We start from the raw sequence: 22,623 nt of genomic DNA on the forward strand, positions 1-22,623 counted from the left end.
ATGAATGCTATTTTTGTGACTTTTGGCTTTGAGTGCTAGTTTGGGAACAAAAACTTGATTTAGTGCTTTTTGGTCTTTTTCTCATTAATTATTAACAATTTTTCTTTTGTTAATATCCAGCTAAAATTAAAAAAAAATTCTTTAATTTTGTCCAAATAGACTTTCTTTTTCCAAAAAGACAAGCATATATACGTTTCTTTATTTTATTGTTTAGTATACCTAGTATATTTAGTCGTGTTTCAAAAGAAAAAAAGCTAGTATATTTAATCTCCTCAACCAAACAATATTCTTTTATCTTGAAATTCGACGTTCGTACGTATGGTTTTAGACTTTTTGGATGAATGATTTTAGAAATGATTTCTCTACAGTTTTAGTACAAAGCAAGGCTTGGTTGTAAATATGAAAGTTTGCTTTGGTTATAAACAAAACACTCTTTCTAATTTCTACAGCATGCTTCCTCGTTTTTGTCTTTTCATCTTCAATATGTATTACTATTTTACCCTACAGTTTCTGTATGAGCATGTAAATGTGATCAATACTTAATTCTTGGTTTTGATCATCAAGTTAAATTATTTGGAATCCAACAAAACATTATTTATTCATCCAATTATCGGTTAACCGCATCTTCTTCTTTCTCTGTATGTAATTATTTTATATTCTTCCATTATTTAGATGGATCTATTGTGTTTCAGCAGTCGTACTAGCTTTTTTTTAATTCCTCAAAAGTATACTAGCCAAACAAAAGAAGCCATTCAATTTCGGGACTTGTACCAAATCATGATAGAATTTGCATCTTTAAAATATAAAATCTCCATTTCCTAAATCTGAAATTCTATGTTGTATTAACAAAAGCTTATAGCTTTATATGGATACACACTTTATATTAGCTCGACTTACCATATTATATATTCATTTGTTTTATTGTCTCAGCATGACGATTTCAGGATGGGTGTTTATGATATCTGTTGGATTCAATGCAGCGATAAGGTCTGCGCTTTGTCCCAACTTCCTTTCTTTAATTTTAATTATATAAAATTAAGTATTACCAATTTATCGTCTCCAAAAATATATATGGATTCTTACATTTTACACACACTCAAATATGCTAAATCATAATGAACTCTGAATCCTTTATATATTAATTGGGAAGCATTACAATATTTTTTTTAACCACGTGTCATCACTATAATGATTTTAGAATCGACAAATATATTAGTCCATCTATATATATATATTATAAACTTTTAATTAAATTAATCAAAAATTCATTATTAATGTTTTTTATTATTTTCTTAAATAAACATTAGAGAATTGTCTAATATGGCTAACAAATGATAATTAATGATTTTAAATAGGAAAGATTTGATAAAAATTAGTGTGTCTTCTATCATATTTTTCTAATTTTAAACTATTAAAATAAATTAAACAACACATTAACAATATAATAAAATTTTTAATTTTTCTGTATATATTATATTTTGAATTTTTAAAAACGAATATAAATTACTAAAACTCTTAAAAGTCCCACATTCAAATTTGTGATCCATAGTTTAAATTTTTTGTTATGACAAAATACAAATGATTACAAAATCATATAAGTAAAAAGTCTCATTTAATTATTATTAAGATTAAAATGATATATATATATATCATTTTAAATTATATTTATATATATCATTTTAAATGATATATATATCATTTTAAATTAAAATATATATCATAGAAAATACAGAAATATTTTAATTTCGAAATTTACTTTGAACAACTTTTTGATAAAAGCTTTGAACAAACATTGATGACATAATTATTTTTAAAAATATAAATTACTAAAACTATTAATCCCACAGTAAAAATTGTGTTACAGTAATTTAAAGTTTTTGCTATAAAAGATGCAAATAATTAAAAAAAACATATGAATAGAAAGCATCATTTAATAGACGTTATTATCAAAAATATACTATATAATGTTAATATCATTTAAATTTAATTATATATCCTATCAAAATAAAAAAAATATTGTTTGGATTAATAAATTTATTTATATGTTTTCACCAATTTAATTATATATGTAATATTTACAGATTTTTTTAATTATGCAATATATATTTATTATTTCATAATATGTAAAAACACATAATACATAAAATAATTTAGATATATATAATGTTCATCATGCGCAAATCGTGGATCTTAACCTAGTTATTCTTATTAGGAGAAATTCAATAAAAAATATCTCAACTGACTTTGTTAAGTTAGTTAACTTCAAAACTTTCTTGCTATCTCGTTTAATACCAAAAAAAATTTCTTTTGTTCATTTAAATACACTTACTTTAAAATAATAATTATTTTAATATCTAAGCTATGATAATTTTAATCAAAAATATTAAGTTTCAAACAAAATCAAAATAAATCTCTAAAATCAAAAACAAAAATCTTCTAAAAAAAGAAAACTTTATTTTCAGTTTTTTTAAGAATAAAATCATTTAAATTTTGGATAATACTTTAAAATTTAGAAAAACTTAACTTTTTATAAAATAAATAAATTATTTTCAAACTTCATATAACAAACTAAATCTAATCTATTAATTTAGGGTTCTATTTTTTATCTACCATACAAAAGTCTATGTTGGACCATTAATTAGAAACTGAACTAATTATCCTAAATTGATGCATATAGGATATTTCTAACTGAAACATTATATACATCTAAACAATAACATTCTTAAAAAAGCCAAATACATTGCCATTATGAAATTATTTTTTGTATCATATTTAGTCTAGACCAAACTATATATATATTTCAGTAACTAATTTTGAAATTGAATAGTATATCCCAATTCTTTTGGAAATTATCATAAAATTATATACATAAAAATTGATATTAAATATATATCTTTATAACTTATATTATATTTTAAATGATATTTTAAAAACAAACATATATATGCACGTATGACGTATGTGCGGATTCAAATCTAGTTTGAAATTAAAACTAAAACTAATAGTATAAAAAAGTTCAGTTATTTTTATTCTTAAAAATTAATATAAAATTTGAAATTTTAAGATTTCTTTTAAATTTTAGAGAATTTTGAAAAATTTAAACTTATTATAAAATGAGCATACTTTGGGTATTAAAATGAGTTTGTTTTAAAAGTGAGTGTACTAAAATAAGAAAATTATTAAAACCGCATCACAAAAAAAAATTTAAAAATAGTTTGCGTATTTTTATGAAATTTTCCCTTATTATTAGTTTTATTTACTTTTGACGAAGTGTATGTTATGATGTTGATCTAGTGTAAGAGTGAGTAATGAACTTGGAGCTGGAAACCCTAAATCAGCAGCGTTTTCTGTAATCATCGTCAACATATATTCATTAATCACATGTGTGATCTTGGCCATCATTATTATGGTGTGCCGTGACTATTTGAGCTATGCATTCACTGAAGGTGAAAAAGTATCAGCTGCGGTGTCTGATCTATGTCCGCTTTTGGCTGTAACGCTTATTCTCAATGGAATTCAACCTGTCCTTTCTGGTAATACATACTTATGTTGCATACACCACAAACAAAAATATATAAAGAACTCTTTTTCTTACAATTGAGAAATTTTAATCTAAGGTGTGGCGGTTGGATGCGGTTGGCAAACGTTTGTGGCAAAAGTTAACGTTGGATGTTACTACATTATTGGAATTCCTCTTGGGGCTCTCTTTGGGTTTTACTTCAAGTACGATGCCAAGGTAAGATACTTCTTAATGATTCTTGTATTAGTTTTGAGAGTAACTAAAGGTTAATGATAGCATTTAAAATTATTGATGTTTCAGGGTATATGGACCGGAATGATTTGTGGTACGCTTATACAGACGGTTATTTTGGCATGGGTCACGTTCAGAACAGACTGGACAAAAGAAGTAAGCACTCTTAACCATTTTTAAGCCACCGCGTTTGCGTTTGAATCTTGTTACACTTCATGACTAGTAAAATATCATGTTTGTTTCAGGTGGAAGAAGCTTCCAAAAGATTGGACATATGGAGCAACAAGAAAGCAGAAGTAATTTAGAAATAATGTTAAGCTTGGAATTAATAACCTGAAATATTATTTTTTGCCCAAACATTATATTTTTATGCATTAATTAAGAATGAATTATACATTTAATTAAACTTATTATATCAGCATAGATATTAAACATAAGGGAAAGGAAATTAAATGTTGTTTAATTCAATCTGATGAACAGTTGAATCCAAAAAAAATGGGGATGAAAAAAATGGCTTGTATTAGAATATTACTAGCGGAGAGTTTTCAACATGATGTTTTCAATTTAGTGCAAATATAAATATATAAAATATTAATATATATATATATATATATATATATATATATATATATATATTAAAAGAAAATCATTCTAAAAATTTACTATAAAAAGTTTGTTGGATCCATGTATAACGATTTATTATTTTTTGTTCCTACCTAGTCTAACCCTACAAAATTTAAATATTCAAAGGGATCCTATTTTTATTCCTCATTTCATTTGATACACTTTTCTATATTATTTTATCATCCAATTCATTGTGGTTGTTATGCAATAATGTTATATACCATATCTTATACTTAATATGGACCTACAATACTTAAACATCAATTATAAAAATGATTTAGCATATATCATAAAACATTTATACCATTTCATCTTACATTATATAATTCCAAATATTTACAAAATCAAATTTATAAAAACACTTTAGTAAACCATCTGTTAAAACAAAATTCTATTTGTTACCTTAAATATATTTTATAAAAATTATTTATAATAACATTTTGTTATCTAAGATAAGCTTAAAATTATGAAAAACCTACATTTGTTTTAAAAAAATGAAAAAACCCCTACAAATCTATACTATTAAATTGCCAAAAAAATCCAATGTAAATCTTAAGTCTCACTATTAACAAATGTGACTATTATAAAATACACACAAAATCTAATAAGAGAGAGTAGGTTTGGTCATTTGAGTATTCGGGTCGGATACAAATCGATTTCTTTTAGATCCGAGTTCTTTGGGTACTAGCCCGAAGTCCTTTCCATTTGGACCCAACTAGGTATTTGAAAAAAAAATCAGTTCAGGTCGTTTCCTTTTGGATACATGTTGGTTCATGTCCATAATTAAATTACCTGTAAAATACATGTAATTTGGATACGTAATGGATCTGGGTCGGTTTGGGTATTTAGGATAAAAAAGACTCAAAATACCCAAAAAATCTAAAAAAGCCAAAACACGAAAACAAATATCCAAAAATATTCGTGTCTCCAAAAAAACCCAAAATCTTACCCAGAACCGTACTCAAAGAACCAAAAATATCCAAAGTTTTATATGGATACCCTAAATATTAACTTAGAATTTTGAAATTTTAACCGAAACTATAACCGAAAAGGAAAACCCGAAACTTTAAAAAATATTTGTAATACTGAAACATATATGAAATACTCAAATATACATAAATATACACAAAATGTTTTGGGTACTTTGGGTACCCACACACAAACAAAGACCAGCGGGTCCAAAAAAAAATCAATAGGTATTTTTGCATCGGTTTTGATTTGTTTTTTCGGGTTCAGGTCAAAATGCACGTGCCGAAAAGAGAGTTAATAAAACTGTGAATACAAAATATTGAATAAACTAAGTCATAACTCATAAGTTATATAATTTTAAACAAATTTCCTTATTTGATGTAATACAACTTTATAACATAAAAATATACAACAAGCCAAAATTCTAATTCATATACAATATAGGTATATTTTTATCACAGTTTGCATAAAATATTTTTAAAAATTTATTTAGTTATATTATAGAATAGATAATTGTTTCCTTGTTGTGTTTTTGAAAATTATACTTTAGCATCTATAATTTTAGTCTATAGAAGGATTTTTAAGTAAATATATTGTTATGTTTAAATAATTTAGACTTACTATTGTAGTAACATTTTATACTTGGTTACGAATTTAAACCTCTTTTAATTGTGAATAGTATTTTAAAGGAAAGATTTATTTTTAAAAAGGTAATAAAATAAGTTCATTGAATAATTTAATATATTTTTTTAAATTTAAGTTATACAGTACTTCTATTTTAATATAATATAGACTATAATTAGAAAATTTATGAAAGTAGCATACAAATTTTAATTTTAATTTTATAATAAAATTTTAATTAACATTGATTTGGATAATATTACACTGCTAATTATGAAATTAATTAATGCATTATTATACAAAATATATTTAAAATTTTAGTAAGATTTTTTGTCAACAGATATTTTATAATTAAAAATAAAGTTAAAACAGTTTTATATGTGTTGATTATATAAAATGTGATATCATAATAAATAGAAGTTGTGACTTTTATTTTAATAGGGTAATGTTAAATATATCCTTAATGAAAGTAGGAAAACCATCTTATTAACAAACCCAAGAAAACACTTTATTGTAAATTGCCTTTAGCCGCCACTCGCAACCCTCCAAAAGACATACACTAGAGTACACAAGCCATGCACATCCTCAGGCGATAGTCCCCATTCCCCAGTGACAGCACCCAAAACAAAACAAAAAACAAAAAAGAGAGAGCAAACCTTACGCTTCTTCATGGACTCGTCTCAATACGATGGCGTATACCAACCGCTTCTCTACCCTCCGGCTGATGGAACTGTACCGCTTTCTCCATCGACGGAGTCAAGCAACGGCGAGCTAGAGAGAGTGCTTTCCGACGTTGAAACTCCGTTATTTCACCGCCTTCGTAAGGCCACGATGATTGAATCCAAGCTGCTCTTCAAGCTTGCTGCACCTGCGGTCATCGTCTACATGATTAACTACCTCATGTCCATGTCCACTCAAATCTTCTCTGGCCATCTAGGCAACCTAGAACTCGCCGCCGCTTCTCTTGGTAACACTGGAATCCAAATCTTCGCCTACGGTCTCATGGTAAACAAAAACTACACAACATGTCTCTGTGTTCTGTTTTGCATGTGTATGTGTTTTTGAGGGATTTTTTTTTTTTTTTTTTTTGAAAATTCTTAGCTAGGGATGGGTAGTGCGGTAGAGACGTTGTGTGGTCAAGCGTTTGGAGGTAGAAAATACGAGATGCTTGGCATTTATCTCCAGAGATCCACCGTTTTGCTTACTCTCACGGGCCTTCTCCTAACGTTAATCTACATCTTCTCCAAACCTATTTTGCTTTTCCTCGGAGAGTCGCCGGAGATAGCTTCCGCCGCGTCAATCTTTGTATACGGCCTAATTCCTCAAATCTTTGCCTACGCCGTAAACTTCCCGATCCAAAAGTTCCTCCAGGCGCAAAGCATCGTGGCACCGAGTGCTTTCATCTCTACGGCCACTCTCTTTGTTCACCTTTTCTTAAGCTGGCTCGCTGTTTACAAGCTTGGCATGGGGCTTCTTGGAGCGTCGCTCGTGCTCAGTCTCTCGTGGTGGATTATAGTGGTGGCTCAGTTTGTTTACATCGTGACGAGTGAACGGTGTTGTCAGACGTGGAGAGGGTTTAGTGTGCAAGCATTTTCTGGGTTACCGAGTTTTTTCAAACTCTCCGCCGCCTCCGCCGTGATGCTTTGCCTTGAGACTTGGTATTTTCAGATCTTGGTTCTTCTTGCCGGACTCCTCGAGAATCCGGAGCTTGCTCTAGATTCTCTCTCCATTTGGTAAGTCTTTTTTTACATGTTCTTCATTTGTTTTCTTACAGTTTACATAGGGTATAATACTATATACCACATTCTAGTTATAAACAGCAAATAACATAAGATACATAAAAGGGATTTTCTCTAAAACCAAATGAGATTTTAATCCGTGATTTCAAAATGCATAATTTTTTCATCTACAAAAAGGTATTTAATAAAAATTATAATTAAGTTTAAAATAAATTTATTTAATTTGTGTATGTTATTTATTTTTAAATTGAGCTTTAAATTCTAAAAAAGTTATAATCACTATTCTACATAGATTTTCTCAGTTTAAGTATTCAAAATTATTAAAATAAAATATGAAAAAGGTCATTTTTAGCTTTAGAACATATGAATAAGGTTAGATATCATTTTCAATTTTTTGAAACAAATTGGAAGCATTAAGTTGATTCATATGTTAGATTTGTTAAGAGTATTCTTAAATACAAATTGAAAAATAATTTATAGTTATTCTATTAACTAACCCATACTATAACCCAACCTCATAATTTTAAAAATAATATTGTACTTTTAATAAAATAGTAATTTATAGTAATTCTATTAACTAGCCCATACTATAACCCAACATCATAATTTTAAAATATTTTACTTTTAATAAAATAGTCTTTAGAAATTTAATATGTATTGCATTAATTTATAATATTTTTATTTGCGGGATAACATATGTTTAAATAAAATTTCATCTTTATATTTAACATTCTATAGTCACGTTAAACTTTGTATAAATATATCTAAATAATAATCAAAATGGAAGCATTCGTTTATTTGGTTTGTTGCATATTTATTTTAGTTTATTTTGATAAATTAAAACTGAAACAAAGTATTACATCTTTTAATATAATTATTATATAAATAAGTTAATGTGTTTCGTAATTCCGTCTCATATTTTATTAATATATTGCATGATTATCGAAATAACTCGTAAGATTTTATAATATCAATTGTAACTTGTTTTGTTATACTAAAAAATAATATAAACAAATTTTCATTATTTTTATCAATTATTTATTTATTTTCAATTCTAAATTTGGAAAATATTTTTTTTATAAATTATAATTAGTTATCTTTTTAACATCTTAGAAATTATAATATATTGTAAAATCTAGAAATTTTATAATTTTGTGCATGTGTGTATATTTTTAATTTACTTATATAATTTCTAAGTTAATTTTAAGTTATCTAACTATATTTATTATATATTTAATATTTATTAATTCTATAAATTTATATCTAACATATTTAAATTTATATTGTGTATATAAGTTAAAACTAGGTTGCATAATAAATCATTTAATACGAATCAAACAATTATTTAATTATTTTTATATCTATGAAAATATTATATTATAACAGTATATATTTATATGTTAAAATTATATAATCAGATTTATTAAATTGTAATTTTATTTTTTGTTATTTAAATTTTAAATACTGAAATATTAATTAAATTAGTTTAAAAATTATGTTGCTAGATGACATATTAAAGTGTATAGTTAATATAAGTTTCATTATCATGCAGTAAACTGATGTTTATTAGGAATAAATTGTGCTTAGCGATTGACAATCTAATTTTTTTTTCTTGCCCAAGTAGACATTGATATATACACATTCTTTCATGCTTTATTTCTCTTTTCAAGAAGACAAAATAGTTTCAGTAAACATATAGTTTCTTTATTTTCTCTTTAGATTATGAAAAACGTATGGTTATATACTTTTCCGATGTATGATTTCTAAAACCATTCGACAATAATAGTATTTGGATTTCGATAAGAGAAGCAGAGAACAAAACTTTGTGTAGGAGTACAAAATGAAGTTTGGTTGTAGCTCTGAAATGTAAGTTAGTGGCGAACAAATTTGACTATTTTTCCGCTACAGACATAATCTTTGGTCACATTACATTTCCTCTCTTTTGTCTTCCTCTTGTACATTAGTATTTTACTTTAAAATTACTCTGTCAGCATTTAAATATTTTTTCTTTTCTCAGATTTTAATTTTGAAGTTATCTTACTTGGATTCCAACAAAACATACTTTCTTCGTCCAATTAACAGATAAAAAGCACAATCTCCTTTATTTGGTTGAAGATAACATACAATATTCTTCCACTAATTAGTAAATTATTCAAATAATAAATCTAGTGCTTCCGAGGAATCGTACTTAGTTTTTCTAATTTATCCTAAACTTTTGTTTTTTCGCCGAACAGATGAAGTCACCAAGTTTAGAGCATCTCCTATCTGATTCTATTTTCATTTAGAATAAAGGAGCTTCCACCATATTCTATTTTTTATTCTATAATAAAATAAAATATGTTTACTCTATAAATAAAGTAATTCATCTATTTTTTGTCCATCACTTTATTTTTCATTTGAAATAAAATATCATTAAATTATAATCTAAACTTATTATAAAATTACTCTATTTTGAAAAGAAAATAAATTAAACTATTGGAAAAAGGTTTGGTACTTGAACCAAATGAGAGAAAAAAGAAGTCTCTTCCTTCACAATTTGCACTAAAAGGGGATATTTTAGAGTTGTATGACAACAAACGTATCAATTTTTTATTACTATATTTTGCTCATTTCTTACGACAGTATACAAATTGGTTTTGTGTGTTTCAGCATGACGATTTCAGGATGGGTGTTTATGATATCTGTTGGGTTCAATGCAGCGATAAGGTATATGTCTATAACTCTATATTCAATTTATTTACCCAAAAAGTAGATGTTATAACATTTTATACCCACTCAAGTATAAATCACACTGAACGCTGATCTTTCTTTTGTCCAATTAAATTCGAGTGTGTATTTGAGTGGTTTTATGTTGATCCAGTGTAAGAGTGAGTAATGAACTTGGAGCTGGAAACCCTAAATCAGCAGCGTTTTCTGTAATCATCGTCAACATATATTCCTTAATCACAAGTGTGATCTTAGCCATTGTTATTTTGGCATGCCGTGACTTCTTGAGTTATGCGTTCACTGAGGGTAAAAAGGTTTCGGTCGCGGTTTCTGATCTTTGCCCGCTACTTGCCTTGACGCTTGTTCTCAATGGAATCCAACCCGTTCTTTCTGGTATAGTCTTTTTATTTAGAACTCGCAATTTCACAAACCGAGATAAAGGAATTTCTTTAAAAAAACAAATGGAAACTTTCATTTAAGGTGTGGCGGTTGGATGCGGTTGGCAAGCGTTTGTGGCGAAAGTTAACGTTGGATGTTATTACATTGTCGGAATTCCTCTTGGGGTTATCTTTGGGTTTTACTTCAAGTTCGATGCCAAGGCAATATAGTCTTCTTGTTTTTCACTTCAAAATATAATTCAAATACTTTCAATTTAAATTTGGTTAGTCCAATGATTCTGGGACTATTAATGAGACTAATTCGTTGATGATATAGGGTATATGGACCGGAATGATATGTGGTACCCTTATACAAACCGTTATTTTAGCGTGGGTCACGTTTAGAACAGACTGGACAAAAGAGGTAAGTTTGTGTTTATCTACGTATATTCAACTATATGTCATTGATTTGATACACTTCTAAGACTAATCGGATATTTTTTTTCTTCAGGTAGAAGAAGCTTCTAAAAGGTTGGACAAATGGAGCAACAAAAAACTAGAAGTGGTTCCCGAATAATGCAAGACGATGTAAATTTGGTATCCAGTAAACCGAATGGATTCATTGGTGTATGAAAACCGATGCAAATGCTCAAGATAACCCGTGTAATGGGTACTATAGTTATCTTGAATCCTCGATCTAAGCTTTCATTGATAGATGTGCTTTGCTTGCTTAAAATAAAAATAGATGGGTACTATATAGTATTTTGTACGGCAGATTGAAATAGTTATTGTTTTATGGGCTTTTTGCAAAATTGACATACAACTCAAAGTCAAACACAAAACTAACTTTTTTTTTTTTTGGAAATTAGTTAATGCCTTATTCACCTCACAAGTTTATATAATTCACGAAAATGCCATCAATTTTTTTTTTTTTTCGAAAATGACATTTTTACTCTTCAAGTAATTACAAGATTGCCATTGTCATCAATACCCTAACCACCATGAACAACCAATTTTAAGCTCTTAATGCTCCCAAAATTGATTTTCCCTTCTTTTTTCTCCATTCTTATGAACTAAACACAACATCTCTCTCACTTTCTCTCCACATTAAGCTAAAAAAACCCAAGATTTTGATTCTACATTTTTTATGGTTCATAGAGTCAAAGAAGCTAACGATTCTGGGTGGGTCACTTTTTAAGATTATGTGTTCTTGGAGAAGCCTTATGTGTGCTAAGGAAGTTATCTCACCAATTTAAGGTATGAAATCGAGTTTTTTTCCATATATGTTCGTCCAGACAATTTATCTGGAAGTCGTCTGGTCAACGCAGAGGTTCTTTTTTTGCAATTGACTTTGAAATATGTTTTCTGAGACGACTGAAAGTTAAGTCGTCTGATTTTGTTTGGTTACAAAAAAATCTCCAAAGAACCAAGACGACTTACATTTCAGTGGTCATAGGTTAGTTTTGCATTTGACTGGATTATTTCAGAAGTTTGACTTTCTCGGACGACTTACATTTCAGTCGTCTGGTGAAAATTGAAATATCAATATTTTATTAACACTAAACGACTTACAATTAAGTCGTTATAGGTTAGTTTTGCAATTGAAAAAAAAACTTCAATATTTAATTATACCCAGACGACTTATAATTCAGTCATCTGCCCAACGACTTACATGTAAGTCATCCATAATTTTATTCCGAGATTCTGGTCAAACCTCGTAAATCCTGGACGACTTACAATTGCAAAGTATAATTGTAAATCGTCTGACGGATGATTGAATTGTAAATCGTCTATATATAATTAAATATTGAAGTTTTTTTTTCAATTGCAAAACTAACCTATGATGACTTAATTGTAAGTCGTCTAATTTTTAAAAAATATTGATATTTTAATTTTTACGAGACGACTGAAATGTAAGTCGTCCAGGAAAGTCAAACTTTTGAAATAATCTAGTCAAATGCAAAACTAACCTATGACGACTGAAATGTAAGTCGTCTAGCTTTTTTGGAGTTTTTTTAACTAAACAAAAGTAGACGACTTATTTTTCAGTCGTTTCAAATAACAGATTTCAAAGTCAATTGCAAAAATAACCTCTGCGTTGACCATACAACTTATATTTTAGTCGTCTGGAATACTTAGATTGAAGTCGTCCGCGTCGACCTAAATGGACGACTTCTCTGGAAGTTTACTAGATGACATCCGTAGATGTCGTCTGCGTCAATGTTTAATAAACTTGTATTTTCTCTAAAACTATAAAGACTTTTTAACATTTTCTTGTTAATTCATGTTTATTAATGAATATTTGGGCTAATGAATGAAAGTTATAACTTAATTGGTGATATTTATGAGGTTACCAACATTCACGTTAATTAAAGTTTCTAACTGATCCGAGAAGACCGCTAGTTTTTAAGTCTTCTACGCTAGTTTCTGAAGAACTTATATTTTTAAGAGTGATAAGTAATTTCAAGATATGTAATACTCATATTTACAAAATATGTTTTCTCCCTTAGTTTTACTAAATTTGACTAAGCTTTTCAAATAAAAAATATGATATGCCTTGACTAGTTACTATTGTTTGTTTCCATCTCTTAAGTATTATTGTTATAGACACTAATGATGATTATTGTTATGAGTTGGAAGAAGGGTTAAAATGCTTCTTAAAATGTTGTATCAATATGAAGTTACCAACATTCTTGTTTATTAAGATGAGAAAAAAAGCCATTGGAGTTTATTATTGCATATGACAGATCCAAAGATAAGAAAAAGGCTACTGAAGTCTATTATTTCATTGATTTGTAAATGTGTAAACACATTGTTAGCACATGTATTACATCTTGGGAAACATTATTACTGATTTTACAAAAAATTCACAACTAAAAGATTAGACATGCAATTCACAAAACATACCACAAACAAAACTATTATAGATCATTCCTCTACAAAGACAAGCTTGGACTCCACTTGATATGAAAGAAGACTTTGTCAGAAGACTTCCAGGAAGTCCAGACGACTTCTAGGAAGTCCAGACGACTTTCAGGAAGTCCAGACGACTGAAATGGAAGTAGTATGGAAGACTTCTTGGAAGTCGTCTAGTGCATTATATTTTAGACGACTAACAGGTAAGTCATCCCAGAAGTCTTCCAGATCTGAAAAACCTGCATATCCAAAAACATTCAAATGACTTAAAAAACAGAAATAAATGAGTGGAAGATTAGATAAATCTACCTTTATAGAACACACAAAAATACATATCTAAAATTAATAGATCTACTTTTAAATGAGTGGAAGATGAGTACCATCTGATTAAAAATCTGCAAAAAAGATAGATTAGTAAGAAAGACATGAGACAAAACTGAAAAATTCATATATATTTTGGTGTTTTGAAGTCAAAGAGATTAGAGTGGGTTTGGAGAGTTTTAGTTTGGGAAAAAAAGTAAGAACTTTATACAACAAGAAGTTACCAAATGAAGAAAAATCAGACATAAAAACTTACCAAAAACACTCAGATCTATTATGAAAGGGAGACTTTGTCAGAAGACTACCTGGAAGTCGTCTAGTGCATTATATTTTAGACGACTAACATGTAAATCGTCTCAGAAGTCTTCCAGATTTAAAAAACCTACATATCAAATCCAGATATGAAAAACCTGCAAATCCAAAATGTTCAAATGACTTAAAAACTGAGAAAATGATTGGAAGATTAGATAAATCTACCTTTGTAGAACACATAAAAATACATATCTAAAATTAATAGATCTACCTTTAAATTAGTGGAAGATGAGTACCATCTGATTAAAAACCTGCAAAAGAGATAGATTAGTAAGAAATACATGAGACAAAACTGAAAAATTCATATAAAGTTTGGTGTTTTCAAGTCAAAGAGATTAGAGACGTTGAAGAGTTTTAGAATGATGAACATTACATTTTTGTTGCAGCAATTGGAGAGGAGGAGAGATAATATGTAAATTTTCCTTTATATATGGAGACAAAAAATCTAATTAGGTTAAATATTTTTGATTCAGACGATTTACTAAACGACTTACTTGTAAGTCGTCCAGAAGAGTTTAATATTTTTAGCGGGAAATTAAAATATTTTTAGCGGAAAACTAAAATAGAAGACTTCCCAGACGACTTCCGAGACGACTTACAAAAAAGTCGTCTGGTTTAAATTATTTAAGCGGGAATTTTTTTTTTTTTAAATTTTAGGCGGGAATATTTGGACAACTTACATGTAAGTCGTCTGTTTTAATTTCTTCACCAGACGACTGAAATATAAGTCGTCTAGACCCTAAGCATAACCCCTAAACTTAATTAACTAAATAAACACTTCATAAAATCAAATTAAACTTCAAAAGTGTTTACTATACATAAAAATAAATACGTATAGGTAAAAATTCAATTTTTCAAAAAAATATTCAAGCTTTCCAAAATCTAACCCTAAGAATATATACAATACTATAACATATGTTTCCAAATCCTAGACCAAAGAATACTATGATTCACTACCTACACTCATCTATGTTGAAAACAATTCAATTTTGTTATAAATTTATCACTTAAAACTGTTTATAATTACATGATTTTAATTTTTCGCTTATCAAAATATTTTTTAAAAAATTTATAAATTATTTTTAAGATCAGCTACACCAGAAGACTTACTTTGAAGTTGTCCAGACGACTTCCAACATCTCAGACGACTCAGACGACTTACTAGGGTTATATTCGTAAAAATAACTTCTATTTTTTTATTTGGTCACAAGGGGTTGGGCTGTAATTTCACAAGGTTTTTAGGTTAGTTTTGTATTTGATTCAAGTTTGGGTATATGTTTGGGGTTAAAATCAAGTTGTGGGTTAGTTTTGGCAAAAACCCCTTGTTTTATTATTACTGTTGATTTGCATATGCCTCTCCAAAATCCTAATTTCTTATACTGGATAGATCTTGGTTCTTTTTTTTGGTTGCTACTAACTACGTACCTACAACTTCTAACGTGCTGAAATTTTGTTTGATTGGAAATCCTTCAAGGTCTCTCTTTTTGAATGTAATGCACTTTGGTTGTTTAAAAATTTCTACATTTTGAATGTTAAAAAAATAGGAACTGGTTTTCTCATAAATTGGGCAGGGTCATCACTGTGCCAAATATCATGGGGCTACGAAAACTGAAATTAGGTATTGAACAAGTACCACATATCGAGCCCAGCTTTGTTTGCGATGTGACACTGAAAAATATGGAGTAAAAGACATGCTGGTTCTCTCCTCACCACATAATGAGTCTGTTTGCTTATAGTTAATGGGGAATTTTATAAACATACACATCGTGTTTAATATAAATTTAACGAACCATAATAAGAATTATGAAATATAGAAAATAAACTAAAAATGGAAAGACAAATTCCTGTTAGTTTTTAGACAAATTCCTGTTAATTTTTGGTTAAATTGCTATTCTCATCAACCTTGACAATAACTAAAAGAAAAGGATCTTAATCACCTAAAAAAATAAATAGTAGAAAAAGGATTTAAACTAACAATTTCTTTCTAAATATAGTTTAGTGGCCGCCACGTTCCATTAGCGCTTTTTTGTCAACAGTTAGACTTTTTATTTCGTTTATTTGTCTTTTTTAAAGCTGGTTTTCGTCTGTTGATACATAACCATGTCTTAGGAGCATTTCCAAAAAAAAACTCTATTTTAAGATTTCTAAAATTTTATATTTGAAATTTAAAAGTATTTTTCTCCAAAAGTAAAACTTTAAACTTAATTTTAAACTATTTATATTTTATAATATGATCATTATATTTGTCATAACTAATTTGAATTCATAAAACTTTTGTAAATAACTAGCACATATATAAACATATTACAATAATATTAATCAATAAAATATTATTTAAAATATAAAATTTTAAACAAAATTACTTAATTAATATTAAACTTCAAACAAAATATTATATTATTTCATAAAGTGATTTAGGTAATGATATATGATCTGCTAGTGCATTTCGAAGTAAAAATAACTCTCCTTATTAGATCAGAACAAGAAAGTAGAAGAGAAACATAAAATATTGCTAAAAGACTAACTTTTATCGATGATATTAATACTCGTGAATATATTCAATATGAACAAGAAAGAATTGTACGAAAAGACATCATCAACAACAACAACAAAAATCATCTTCAACTACACAAAATAAAATTGGACAATATTTGGAAGTTTTGAAGGTTCCGGATCAAACTTACATGACTATTAGTGTTGTTGTAATATTTAAATCTGTGTAATAGTTATGTCTTCATGTAATTTTTAAAAAGTTTTTTTGTTAAGTTTCTTTTGTATATTTTTGCTATCTAAATCTAGTTTTAAATATTTTAAATCTTCTTTTAAAGTTTTATTTAATTTTATGTGTAAACTTTAATTTTGTAAACAAAATTAAAATTATTTATGAGATATACTTTTTTATAAAGATTAAAATAATAAACAATAAAATATTTATGAATTATAAATATAATATGTAATTGTAGGGACCAAAATACAAATAAAAGTATGAAATTTCAAATTTGAAGTTTTGAATTTTCTTTTTGGAGAGTAAAAAACTTCATATTTGAAGTTTAGAGTGTCTTTTCGAGATGCTCTAAAATATTGACATATTGGCATATATCGGCTATCGGAGTTGCACAATTTGTATGTACGTAAGCAGTGCCGACCCTGGGATAAAGCACCTGAAGCAGTGGCTTTAGACGCCACAGCTTTATATAATATAAGGGGCGCCAAGACTTTATAAAGTCACATTAGCTTAGACCATCCGCATTAGCGGTTTATAACAGGTTCGTGGACTCGAAATCTTAGGCCCGGTGGATTAAAAAAAAAGAAAAATGCGATTATCTTGATGAAGCGGGCCTTGCGCATGAACCCGTAAGGGGCGGATTTTGCCACGTGTCGTGTGCTGGTTGATCAAGCGTTTCCGCGTTGACGACGAGGAAAGTCGGGCCACGTCGTGTTTTTTCTCATTTCCCCCTTTCTCTGAAAATACTAGGGTTTCGCCGTGAGAGGCGACTTTTCGTGCGACGACGACTCCCGGCGATTTTCTCGACGTAATCGACGACGAGCTCTTCTATCCACGAGCGTAGGTTAGTATCTTGTAGTTTTACAGCTTTTTTGGGTCGATTTTGGGGTGGGAAGCAATTAATCGATTTTCGAAAAAATTTGGGGGTTTCGAGTAAGGGTTCTAAATCGATATATGGGTTTCGATAAAGGGTTGTAGATCGTGACTGTGGTTTGTTTTAGGGTTCTTTTTTCTGAGATTTCAAATCCAGTTAGGGTTTTCGAGTAATGTTTATAAATCGAGTGATGGGTTTCGTTTAATGGTTTAAATCGAGTGATGGGTTTAGGGTTGTAGATCGTGATTGTGGTTTACGAGTAATTATTTGACAAAATCTTGAATTATTTGACAGATGGATCCGCAAGAAGATAGAAGACATTCAAAGAGGCAACAAGAACACATCAACATGTTAAGTTTCGTGGCGGATTCTGAGTACGGTATTCCTAAAAGGTGTCCATGTGGTGGGAGACTCATTAACGAGGTTCGCGGGAAGGAAGACTACGACACTCTTCCTGGGAAGTGGTTCTTCACCTGCAGAAACTACGAGGTAAAGTCTCCTCTGTTAAACTTCACTTTAAGTTGTATATCATAATCTGATCATTCTTTATGTTCTATACTGTAAGTTGTATATCTGATCATTCTTGATGTTGTAACCAAGGCTGATGGACTCCATTATCGTCAGCCTTGGGTGATAGGTGTGCAGGAGGAGCTCGAGAGGCTAACTAAACGGGTGGAGGAGGCTGAGCAGATGATGCTGGGGGTGTCCAATCTTAGTAAACAGATTGAGAGACTTGAGGTTAGTCAAACATTTGTAGCTCTTTCATCGCTGTAATTTTTTTTTCCTTGTATTTGTATTACAGTTACTAACACAAATGTCCTATACTTTTTCCATGTCCAGGAACATGTTAATTCACTCAATGAGCAGGTCTATGACCTCACTGTGCAGGTCCATTCCCTCGAGAAGGTCTGCTTTGATTGACAACGAAAGGTTAGAGTCAGCTAAACTATATCTATGGTCATTGTTATCTCTTGATTGAAGTAGACGTAGGACTAGAAGTAGAACAAAAGTATAACGACAAGAACTAGAACTAGACATAAACTAAACTAAACTACAACGAAACTAGTACGAGAACTAGAAGTACAAGTAGATATTATAAAATCCACACATTAATTGTTGGTTGGTTGGTTGCTGTGATTAATGTTGAATTGTACTTAGGTTGGTAGAGATAGTTTAATTTTCTCTCTTTTCAAACGTAATAACTTGATGTTTTTTCGTCTGATTTGATGTCTATTGACTGCTCATTCGTATGTAGTAGTTCTGTAATGAATTTTGGTTGGTATAGTTAGTTAAATTTTATCTCTTTTCACACGTAAAAACTTGTTTAAAAACATAGTAACTCCACCCTAAAAAATTACAGAAACATTTTAACACCAAACCAAACCAAAAACACGAAACCCTCAAACATGGACCCTTTTTCCCTTCACGTGCCCGGGTTTGTTAACCTCTTAGCTTCGCAGAGCAGTCCACCAATAGACGTTGACTCTGCTGAGGCTGCTGTTAACTCTCCCGGGTTAGTTAAACCAGCGGAAAGGAGAAAGTGGTCAACCAAAGAAGACCTTGTGCTGATCAGTGCTTGGTTGAACACCAGCAAAGATCCGATAGTGAGTAATGAACAGAAGTTAGGGGCTTTTTTGGAAGAGAATAGAGGCGTATTTCAATTCTAGTCCTCAGCTCATTGGCTCCCTTCCTCGAGAGTGGGGTCAATGTAAGCAGAGGTGGGGAAGGGTGAATGAAGAGGTCTGCAGGTTTGTGGGTTGCCATGAAACCGCTCTGAAGGAGCAAGCGAGTGGGCAAAGTAAAAATGATGTCATGAAGACTGCGCATGACATCTATTTCAATGACTCAATGTCAAGTTCACGCTTGAACATTGCTGGAGGGAACTTCGGTTTGATCAGAAGTGGAGGTCACACTCTCAGCCGAAGGAGAAAATGAAGGAAGCTGGTGCGGAGGCGGTGCCTGAGGAGGAAGAGGTTAGGCCTCCTGGTGTTAAGGCTAGCAAAGCTGCTAAACGCAAGAAGCCAAATGAAGCAGCTTATGATCATATACATAGCATCCTAGCTGAGAAAAATACCATTTCCAGACAAAAGATCCTTGATCGTTTGTTAGCCAAAAACATATACACACTTTCTGATAATGAAGTGGCTCTCAAGAATAAACTCATCTCTGAAATGCTTTGATGTCTATTGTGTATGAACTTGTTTGCCTTGATGTGTAGTTGATGTGTAGTTGATGTGTATTTCCTTGCTTTGCTTTACTGATTATGGTATCTTTTCTTTTGCAGGTCACGGGTTGGAGGTGACAGTGTTGCAGGTCACGGGTTGGAAGTTCAGGTAGTTGTTTGCGGTTTAATCACGGGAAAGTGTAGGTTTTGTTTCTTTCTACACTGCAGGTCACTCATGTACTATGTCTCTCTATGTATTATGTTTTTCTTGTAACTCTGAACTTGATTCACGGATGTACTAAACCAGATCACGGATGTACTATGTCAAAATATGTATTATACTCTATGTCTCTCTATATAAACGATGTCTCTACTCTCTGCTTTATAATCAAAGTTATCTTCCATTTCTTTCTCTTCCTTTTGTCACTCTTGTCTGTGTTGCTCTTGTTTCACCGTCTTCTCTTCTGTTTGTCTTGCTGTTGTTTCTTTTCTCACTACAACACGAACATTCAACAACAAACAACATACAACAAACTACAACAACTACCTTCAACTAGCATGTTCTTGATCGAGTGAAGTCCGTGACCTACAAACAACAAACTACAACAACTACGTTCAACAACATACAAGAAACAGTCATCAAGGTAAGAAAATATGGATTAGGAAAATACGGATGAAGTAAAAAAATTATTGTTAAGAAAATATGGATTATGAAAATTAGAAAGAATTATAGTTAAAATAAAATATTGTTAAGAAAATATGGATTATGAAAATTAGAAAGAATTATAGTTAAAAATAAAATATGGATGAAGTAAAAAAAATTATTGTTAAGAAAATATGGATTATGAAAATTAGAAAGAATTATAGTTAAAATAAAATATGGATGAAATAAAAAAAATTAAGTTGAGAAAATATGGATTATGAAAATTAGAAAGAATTATAGTTAAAATAAAATATTGTTAAGAAAATATGGATTAGGAAAATTAGAAAGAATTATAGTTAAAATAAAATATGGATGAAGTAAAAAATATTATTGTTAAGAAAATATGGATTATGAAAATTAGAAAGAATTATAGTTAAAATAAAATATGGATGAAGTAAAAAAAATTTAAGTTGAGAAAATATGGATTAGGAAAATTAGAAAGAATTATAGTTAAAATAAAATATGGATGAAGTAAAAAAACATTTAGTTGAGAAAATATAATTATGACAAGTTTTATAGAATTATGAAAATAAGTTTTTTGATTTTGAAAAAGTGTATAGAATTTTAGTTACAAATCCCCTTTTGTCATGTTAGGAAGAAAACATCAACAATGTCTTCCTCATCAAGTGATGAAGTTGATGAAGCTATAGAAGAAATGGTCGACCAAGTAGTTGATAATTACATCGACTCAATAGTTGAGGTTCAAGCCAACAAGCCGAAAAGACGAGCTTATATCGACATAGATCAGGAACAAGGACACAATCAACTATGGAATGATTATTTCAAGGAAAATCCTACATACCCACCGGAAATGTTTAGGAGGCGTTTTCGAATGAACAAGCCATTGTTCCTTCGCAAACGTATAAGTAATGAAGTTCCATACTTTCAGCAAAGACGAAATGCTCACGGAAGGAACGGGCTATCTGCACTTCAAAAGTGTACGGCAGCTATACGTATGCTGGCATATGGTCAATCGAGAGATACATATGACGAATATCTCCGACTTGGTGACAGTACATCACGTTTGTGTTTGGCAAATTTCACTGATGCAATAATAGAATTGTTTGGAGATGAGTATCTACGAAAACCTACTGTCGAGGATCTTCAACGATTACTCGATGTTGGAGAGGTACGGGGGTTTCCGGGGATGATAGGCAGCATCGACTGTATGCATTGGGAGTGGAAAAACTGTCCAACTGCTTGGAAAGGTCAGTTCACACGTGGTTCAGGAAAGCCGACAATTGTCTTAGAAGCCGTGGCATCACAAGATCTTTGGATATGGCACGCATTTTTCGGCTTACCAGGTACCCTCAATGATATCAATGTTCTTGATCGGTCACCTGTTTTTGATGACATCTTACATGGTCGAGCACCTAAAGTTAAGTTCAAGGTCAACAACCACACTTATCGTATGGCCTACTATCTTGCTGACGGAATTTATCCAAACTGATCAACATTTATCCCACTTCCTCAAGGTCCTAAAGTCGAGAAATTTGCAGAAAAGCAAGAATCCGCCATAAAAGATGTCGAACGGGCTTTTGAAGTATTGCAATCGAGGTTTGCAATTGTTAAAAACCCAGCTCTACAATGGGACAAGGAAAAGATAGGAAAGATAATGAGAACTTGTGTCATATTGCACAATATAATAGTAGAGAACGAATGACACGGATATGCTCAAATTGTAACTTCTGAGTTCGAGTCAAGAGAATCAAGCAGAAGTTCGAGGGTGACACGGAGAGAAAGTATTCATGCCGGTGATATGTTAGGCATGCGCAGAGAAGTTCGAGATCCAGAGAAGCATGCTCGTTTGAAAGCTGATTT

The 22,623-nt window shown here is 30.1% G+C and overlaps 3 protein-coding genes across 4 annotated transcripts; all 3 read left to right on the forward strand.

Moving 5' to 3' along the window:
• Positions 1-740: 740 nt before the first annotated feature.
• Positions 741-4,157, forward strand: LOC125594287 (protein DETOXIFICATION 40-like). Its single transcript, XM_048770546.1, has 5 exons — positions 741-987; positions 3,295-3,533; positions 3,618-3,736; positions 3,821-3,907; positions 3,997-4,157. The coding sequence occupies exons 1-5, from the start codon at positions 866-868 to the stop codon at positions 4,054-4,056; spliced, it is 627 nt and encodes a 208-aa protein (XP_048626503.1). The 5' UTR covers positions 741-865; the 3' UTR covers positions 4,057-4,157.
• A 2,358-nt stretch (positions 4,158-6,515) lies between these two features.
• On the forward strand, positions 6,516-11,645 carry LOC125594286 (protein DETOXIFICATION 40-like). 2 transcript variants are annotated; one of them, XM_048770544.1, is made up of 7 exons: positions 6,517-6,970; positions 7,067-7,698; positions 10,354-10,410; positions 10,565-10,803; positions 10,891-11,009; positions 11,125-11,211; positions 11,299-11,645. In XM_048770544.1, exons 1-7 carry the CDS (start codon positions 6,635-6,637, stop codon positions 11,362-11,364), a joined length of 1,536 nt encoding a protein of 511 aa, XP_048626501.1. In that variant the 5' UTR covers positions 6,517-6,634; the 3' UTR covers positions 11,365-11,645. The 2 variants fall into 2 exon arrangements, with proteins under 2 accessions (XP_048626502.1, XP_048626501.1); XM_048770545.1 differs by lacking the exon at positions 10,891-11,009 and having other exon boundaries at positions 6,516-6,970.
• Positions 11,646-21,412: 9,767 nt separating this feature from the next.
• Positions 21,413-21,953, forward strand: LOC125594284. Its single transcript, XM_048770540.1, has 2 exons — positions 21,413-21,745; positions 21,861-21,953. The coding sequence occupies exons 1-2, from the start codon at positions 21,413-21,415 to the stop codon at positions 21,951-21,953; spliced, it is 426 nt and encodes a 141-aa protein (XP_048626497.1).
• Positions 21,954-22,623: the final 670 nt, after the last annotated feature.

This window comes from Brassica napus (assembly GCF_020379485.1).
Source record: "Brassica napus cultivar Da-Ae chromosome A5 unlocalized genomic scaffold, Da-Ae chrA05_Random_34, whole genome shotgun sequence".
NCBI lineage: Eukaryota > Viridiplantae > Streptophyta > Magnoliopsida > Brassicales > Brassicaceae > Brassica > Brassica napus.

Bases quoted from the DNA above. Each gene is read 5' to 3' on its own strand.
- LOC125594286 (XM_048770544.1), top strand. From the start codon at position 6,635: ATGGACTCGTCTCAATACGATGGCGTATACCAACCGCTTCTCTACCCT. The intron at 6,971-7,066 runs GTAAACAAAAAC...GAAAATTCTTAG, and splicing joins TCTTCGCCTACGGTCTCATG to CTAGGGATGGGTAGTGCGGT. The intron at 11,212-11,298 runs GTAAGTTTGTGT...TTTTTTCTTCAG, and splicing joins GAACAGACTGGACAAAAGAG to GTAGAAGAAGCTTCTAAAAG.
- LOC125594284 (XM_048770540.1), top strand. From the start codon at position 21,413: ATGTCTTCCTCATCAAGTGATGAAGTTGATGAAGCTATAGAAGAAATG. The intron at 21,746-21,860 runs GCAGCTATACGT...ATGCAATAATAG, and splicing joins CTGCACTTCAAAAGTGTACG to AATTGTTTGGAGATGAGTAT.
- LOC125594287 (XM_048770546.1), top strand. From the start codon at position 866: ATGGATACACACTTTATATTAGCTCGACTTACCATATTATATATTCAT. The intron at 988-3,294 runs GTCTGCGCTTTG...ATGTTGATCTAG, and splicing joins GGATTCAATGCAGCGATAAG to TGTAAGAGTGAGTAATGAAC. The intron at 3,737-3,820 runs GTAAGATACTTC...TTGATGTTTCAG, and splicing joins ACTTCAAGTACGATGCCAAG to GGTATATGGACCGGAATGAT.